At 33.0% G+C, this 7,673-nt stretch overlaps 1 protein-coding gene and 1 long non-coding RNA gene across 2 annotated transcripts; both read left to right on the top strand.

Moving 5' to 3' along the window:
• The first annotated feature begins 493 nt into the window (after positions 1–493).
• LOC123706210 lies at positions 494–1,227 on the top strand. Its single transcript, XR_006753383.1, has 2 exons — positions 494–739; positions 1,131–1,227. It is a non-coding gene; the product is annotated as an uncharacterized LOC123706210 (long non-coding RNA).
• A 2,101-nt stretch (positions 1,228–3,328) lies between these two features.
• Positions 3,329–6,689, top strand: LOC123706250 (golgin subfamily A member 2-like). Its single transcript, XM_045655433.1, has 4 exons — positions 3,329–3,479; positions 3,563–4,528; positions 4,872–5,111; positions 5,700–6,689. Exons 1-4 carry the CDS (start codon positions 3,360–3,362, stop codon positions 6,549–6,551), a joined length of 2,178 nt encoding a protein of 725 aa, XP_045511389.1. The 5' UTR covers positions 3,329–3,359; the 3' UTR covers positions 6,552–6,689.
• The last annotated feature ends 984 nt before the right edge of the window (positions 6,690–7,673 follow it).

The raw sequence follows: 7,673 nt of genomic DNA, 5'->3' as shown, positions 1-7,673 counted from the left end.
CACTTCAGCATTTACTGAAAGAGTCTTTTCGGTCATGAATGTGAAGTGGCGGGAAGAGAGAAACCGAGCTTCATTAAAAATTAATTAAAAATGAGCTCTTGAAATAAATTTAGATTTGGAATGTTTGGATTCATATAATTCATTTAAAAATAATGAAAAATTCTTAGGTACTGCAAAAAGTACAAAAAAACACATTTTTAAAAATATTTATTTACTCTTTATACATCCAGCACAGTGGATTTCTGGTGGTTTCAGAGGTCTCTTCTGGTGGGTAGCTTGATACTTCGGTGGCAACACTGGCAGCCTTGAGCTGACGTACAGCGGGGATGGACCGTGAATATGCGTCGTGCATCGTGTATGACCTTGGCGGGACGTACGTCAAGATGGACCGTGAATAAGACGCTTAATAGCAATGTACAGTGCGACATAAAAGAGATGAAATTAATTAATTTGGAACTAATTTTTTTTTTTCATTATCTGGCAACCGTAAATTTTCAATGCAGCTGTCAAGTTGAATAAAAATTTGTTGTTTTTTTGGTGAAGTTGAGAATTCTTAAGATAAAATTGTAATTTTGAACAAGAAATTTACTCAAAAAAGGAGAAATCATGAAAAAGGTTAAACGTAGCGGTGTCCGTGATGCCATGTATAAAGTTTTAATTCGGTGTTTCTCATAATTTCAAGCTGAAAAACGAGAAAAATATTTGGAAAACGTTTCAAAACGTACAGCAGATTATACCGGTGAGATTCCATTTGTTTTTGCTCAGTACTACGTAAAATAGAATATTCCATTAGTGACGAGTGTTTAATGTACGTATCTAGGGCGATTATTACGTTTTTGAAATTTAATTTGAGGTTATTTGTATGTAAACAAAAACTAGTTTTTATAGTGCGACCAGCACAATTTGAGTCAAGAAGTTATATCCAATCCAACCAGCCTTAAATAGTATAGTGATAACTATTTTCATACAACTACCTATGAATCCTTACTTACTACACTAGAGTGGCGCAGGGACCCAAAGTGAGTCTTGGCCTCCGACATAAAAAAAATATTTTTAAGCTACTAAATAAATATGTTAATGTTAAATGCACTATGTATTTGATTTTATTCATCTTAATTCGTTTGTTATAGGGGTTTCTGAAAGCACAGTACGCAGGATAGTGGAGCAATGGAGTAAAAATGAAGGAGAATATCTACAAAAAATAAATAAAAATATGTAGTTTTCAAATCACCTTGTTTTTTTTTTTACCTGACGGACCCAGAAGGAGGGTAATGTGTTTGAGCCTAAGGTTTGAGCTGTATGTATGTATGTTTGTTTGTTCGTATGTTTGATTCTATGTGCGCCTCTGCAGTCTAAATGGCTTGACCGATTTCTATAAACTAATTCCAAATACATTTAAGTAAAATTTGACCTAGGTAGGTTATTTAAAATACTAATGTATTTTTGTCTTAAATTTACACGATGATCAATGAAACAACTTTAAATCGCGGTATTTATTACTTTTAATATTTTGATTTTTATTCTATTGTTAGACGTAACTTTTGATTTAATATTTTTGTGGATGAATAGTTGTCAACATAGTTGTCATTATTTCAAGTCTGAACATGCTTAGCTGTCGAATACTATAAAAAGCCGCTTTCCTTTGTCTCGTGGCGCATTCGTACGAATCGTGCCTAGGGGCTCGGACGTTGTTTATACGACGTTCGACCCAACTACCTTCACTTTGCTAATAGTCGTTGACTTGCTGCGTTTTGTTATCAACTACCTACATCAATTAGGTAGCTGTGTAGAATCGCAGTACATTCTTATTACATTCAAATTAATATTTAACCCGGCCTCGCGTGTTATTTCTTACATCAGAAGTGGGATAGAATTCAAGCCCATACTTTTTAAATGTGTTTGAGTTTACGTAGTTTTGTAACGGCATACTGGCGTTTGTGTTTTTTCGTGCGTAGTGTAAAGTAAAAGTTTGTTACGTGGATTATTGTAACGGGAATGTAGTTCATCGAAGGAGTTGTGTGTGCTATCCGGACTGCGCCCTGCGGTCCGGGGTAGTTGAGCCTTCATTTGTGTTAAGCGAACGTCGTGCCTATGTCACAAATGAGTAGGTGTTGTTCCCATGATACGCGAACGTAGTGCCTATGTCATGTGGATGTGATTGTTGTTCTGTAAGGTCAGTGTGGCCGAGGCAGGATGGTTGTGTAATCCAGAGATGAACTACCGTTGTACTGTAATACGAGAAAAGGCGTACGAGGACGTACGATTGTCAGTATGGCCGTGTTAGACGTAACTTTTGATTTAATATTTTTGTGGATGAATAGTTGTCAACATAGTTGTCATTATTTCAAGTCTGAACATGCTTAGCTGTCGAATACTATAAAAAGCCGCTTTCCTTTGTCTCGTGGCGCATTCGTACGAATCGTGCCTAGGGGCTCGGACGTTGTTTATACGACGTTCGACCCAACTACCTTCACTTTGCTAATAGTCGTTGACTTGCTGCGTTTTGTTATCAACTACCTACATCAATTAGGTAGCTGTGTAGAATCGCAGTACATTCTTATTACATTCAAATTAATATTTAACCCGGCCTCGCGTGTTATTTCTTACACTATAGTATCAAGATCGCTTGCGTCGCAGTATCAGTGTTGCTATATGAGCGACGGTGGCGCCCTCATTTTTTTTCATCTCTTTTGTGTCGCACTGTACCGTTATTCGCTGACGACAAGATTCAACAAAAAAAAATATACAGTCGTGATTGTTGAAATGAACCAAAATGGATTGGTTAATTATCTTATTTCAATGTTATTGTGGTTATCAATTATGGTATATATGCTACAGTCAAAACCCTGAACCAGTCAATATCCTTATTGACGGTTATTATGGTTATTGACTAAGGGCGTCGGTTAATATCCTTATGGACTGATTTTATCTGATAAAATCAGTTAATAAGGATATTGACCGACACCCTTATGACCTTATTAACTGATTTAAAGAGCAGACATTCAGTCAATGTAGTAATTTTAACCAACGTACTGAATAGATTTTAACACTTAAATATTTCTGTAATGGGCAAGGAAAACAATAGCGAGTTTTACTTGCGCATCACAGAAAGGTGTCAAGTTCGACCCAGTAGGTTAGGTTAGGTTTGAACCATGTTTGAACTGCGACCCTCACGCACGAGCCGAACGAGCGAAGCATGAGCGAAGTGAGCGTGCCGCAGCTATAGATATACAACAACACAACGCAATAGAAATGATCTAAGCACAGAGCATATAGAATTTAAGAAATGGTAATACTGGTGACGTGTTCGGTGTTTATCAGTTGTCAATTGTCATAACATAAAGTAGATTTGAAAACGTATGAAGATATTTTATCAATATAATTTATGTAATAAATACATAATAATTAACGTAATAAATTGCAATTATTTATTAAAAATGGATGCAAGAGCTGAAAAATTAGCCAATGCTCGTAGAAAGGTAAAGTCAGTTCTACATGAAAAATAAGTGGTTTGTAATGTTTCAAGTTTAATGATCTATTATTAATTATTACCTTTTTGCAGTTAAGAGATCACCAAGTAAAGAAAACTCAAAAAGATTGTGTCGATGTTAGTAGTGCTGAAAATAATGATGATATAGATGGAAAACAAAATACAAATATGGTAGAGATAGCAAACATTGTCCATGATGAACACAATTCTGGTTCGCAAAATGAGGCTCTGAGCTCCTATGAAACTGAAAATCCTAATGTGGTTAAAGATAAGCTTCAAGACGTTAACATGACAGAATATTTAATTTATAATCAAAAGTGTCTTGAAAATGAAGTACAAAGTTTACAAAACAAATTATCAGAGTTGAATTCATTGTACACTAATGAGCAGATTGATCACAATAAATGCAAACAAAAAATCAATGTTTTAGAAACAGAAATAAGCATATTATCTGATAAGTATTCTAAAATAAGCCAAGAGTTGAAAATTAAAGATGATATGGTTTCTGAAATAAAAAACAAAAATCAGATGTTGTTGGATGAAAATAATAATTTAAATGAACAGTTGGATTTTACCAAAACAATGTTACAAACAAAGGAATCAGAGAATGCTCAACTACACAATCAGGTTTGTTTATATTACAGCCAACTAGAAGCAGCTAGGTTGCAAGTGCAGCAACTCACAATTGATTCCACCACAGAAAATGTTCACAAGAATTCCAACAATGCAGAAATTGATCAATTACAAACCAAAATTAGTGGATTAGAGCAAAAAATTGCTATAATGGAAAAAGAAAGAGAACATATAACATCTTATTATGAACACTACATGAAAGATCTTTCATCACAATTAAATTCTACAACTTTGAGAAATGAAGATCTCTCAAAGGAATTGAACAGACTTTCTGACCGCGAAACCAGTCTTATTGAACAAATCAGTGATATGGAAATTCGTCTACAAAATTTTAATAAAAAGGATTTTGAAGTTGAAACTCAAGTTGATACTAGTGCATTGCAAAAACAACTGATTAGTTTACAGGTGGGTCCTTAAGGCATATCCATAGGTCTCCCATTATAAAAGACTAGATTACTGCCCGCGACTTCGCCCGCTTTGTCTAAAGCCTAATAAAATATATACTAGAACTTTCCTCTTGAATCACTCTATCTATTAAAAAAAACCGCATCAAAATCCGTTGCGTAGTTTTAAAGTTTTAAGCATAGAAAGGGACAGAGAAAGCGACTTTGTTTTATACTATGTAGTGATATTAAATATCTCTTACACAAGCCATGATCAACAACTATTATTAAAGTTTACTTGGTATGAGGTCTTTATAAGTAAGGATGATTTTGATATTTTTATATATTATACATTTTGTTTACAGATGAGCTTAGAACAGAGTGAACAACATAAAGGAGAACTTCAAAAGCAATATGACGAAGCCATAGCTAAAATAAATGAATTGGAACAGTCACAAAAACCTCAATGTGAACATGACGCTTTGAGTGTTACCAAACTCTCTGCAGATATAACTAGTGACAAAATAGCTGCACAGAGAGCAACTGAACAAAATGTTAAACTTAAATCAGATATAGAAGGCCTTGAACTGGTTATAATTAAAATGGTAATATTTTTGGTTTAAACTATTAACTTACGATTTAATAACAATTATAAGTAGTTTTTAACTTACTAATAATTTAGATTTTGACCTCTAGTCTTAACTAAAAAATAGATATATTATAGGGCAACATGTCTCTATAATAGCCACTTGCCCAGACTCCACACATGGTAGATATTTTTCAAATTTTTAAAGTGGAAGTGGACAGTTGGAATTTCTTTTACACCAGTAAAGGAAATTCCAACAAACCAAAAAAAATATTGAAATTTCTTCAGTGGCTCCCATGTTATTTATATATAATTGTATAACTGTCACAGGCAAATTTTACAATTTCACTGTTTACAAACTTGGCTGTTAACATAAAGTAAAATGACGAGTGTTTGTAAAGTGACACTGCTATTTGAAAATGGCCAATTTATACAATTTGCCTGGACATAAAGCTAAGTCAACTTACAATACAATAAATACTTACAGAACTCATGCAAAGCCTCGAGCCAAGTATATAAGTTATAAAGCTGCAGATTCTGTGAGAGAGTTAGAGGGTTTTTTGTTGTTGTTTAAACCATGCTAACGATACCTATATTTTTTTTTCAGACGAAAGACAAATTAGAACTGACAGAAATGTTAACTCATGAAAAAAAATTAAACAAAGAACTAATGCTTAAACTTGCTGATATTGAAGAACTGGGAAAAACAGTTAATAAAAAATTGCGGGCTAAAGATGAAGAGATGATGCGACTACAAAACGAATCTCGTGAAATTGCGAAAAAATATAATGAAATATTAGAACATGGATCAAACCATTCATCATGTAAAAATCATAGTGAAACCGAACTAAATGAACATATTTGTCAAGATATTGAACATATTGAAGAACACACAGTTGATCCTGAATCTAACAACAATTTTTCAGAAACCGAAAAGAATTATAATGAGAAAAAGATAGCACCACTTGACAATAATTTTAAAACAAATTGTATCATTCCTAAAGAAGATGCTATGTTAAAACTGCAGCAACGTTTTATGAACATAATGGATGAAGTTGCTAACTTATCAGATGAAAAACATAGACTCGAACATATTATACTTCAACTACAAAATGAAACTGATACAATATGTGAATATGTAGCTTTGTATCAACAACAGAGAAGCTTACTTAAGAAAAGAGATGAAGAAAGGACACATCAACTGAAAATGTTTGAAAAAGAATGTAACGAACTTAAGCATCTTTTGGGAGAATTGCGAGATTTGTTATTCAGGTTAGCTGAAGACAAAGAAATATCCATGTATCTTAAAACAGATGCAAGGAATGATGATATGGCTCGAATATGGGAATTACTTAAAAAATTACAAAATAGTTCTTTACTAAACAAAAATTTTAAAACAATGGATTTAAATAGTTTTTACCCCTGTAGTTGCTGTTCCGGTAAATTGATAGATGTGTAACTTGTAATTATATGATCATAGTCACATTATATCCACTCCAATTTTTTGTAACCCACAATACTATTGTATAATATAGGTAAATAATATGTATAGAATATATTATTATGAGTAAATTAATAAATATATTATGTAATTGAATATTGTTTATTTTTTTTAACATTCCATGATAGGTACTGTAACTAAGGATATAATAATTAAAAAGATGTTGATAGCTTAATGGGGCGGGTACGTCGGAATATTGGCTAATTAGCCACAGTTTACATTGGTATTGCTAAAGGGCTTGTCCAGAAGGCAGGAGGCTTCTCACTTCTCGTCTACAAGGTTTAGGTGTGCCGTTTTTGAAAATTCAATGCTGTGTTGTTACCTATCTACACTTAACTTAAAATATGATTGATATACTTAACTAATTGTTTTTTAAAGAAAATACCTATATTTTGAGATGAGAATATTCGTGGTAGGTACTTCCGAAAGCTTATTAATTATTTCACGAAGTAGGTACTAGGTACCTACATTTTCAAAACGCATTTCTCAACCTCACAGTCGTCAAAATCGAAACTGAAAACGATCTAGGTACTTATTTTTTGTCCGCGCATCTCCTTGAAACCCACTCCACAGGGTATCTAAAGTTGTAGCCCTAGGGTAAGTGCCCAGTAATAACAAAGGGGATGAATTTCTCGAATCTCGAGGAAGGATTATACATAATATTATAATATGTAGGTAACCTACTACCTACTTACAGAATTTACATATTTACAATTTTGTATCTGAAGAACCTAGTTTAATATTCTAATAAAAACTATAGGTCTAGTTTATCTAGTTAAGTAGGGACATGGGTAAGTAATTAAAATTTAAAATAAATACATCAAGATTTTTTTTTTCAACATTTTAATCACCTTTATTTTTAACAACAATCTACACACATTTGCAAATGGTTTATTTTACACACTATTTTCTGTGTACAATTAACTAATTTACCCAATTACATAATAAGCGATTTAGGCTAAAGTTCTGAATAAAATTACAGGTCTTTTTTAGACAAAATTGAACATAGATTTTGTATGAATTTTTATAGGTTTCCCATACGTCGATTTCAGATACCTACCAGTACCAGTGCAGATTTAA

This window comes from Colias croceus, chromosome 3, assembly GCF_905220415.1.
Source record: "Colias croceus chromosome 3, ilColCroc2.1".
Classification (NCBI taxonomy): domain Eukaryota; kingdom Metazoa; phylum Arthropoda; class Insecta; order Lepidoptera; family Pieridae; genus Colias; species Colias croceus.
This window is presented reverse-complemented; position numbering and strand designations above follow the sequence as displayed.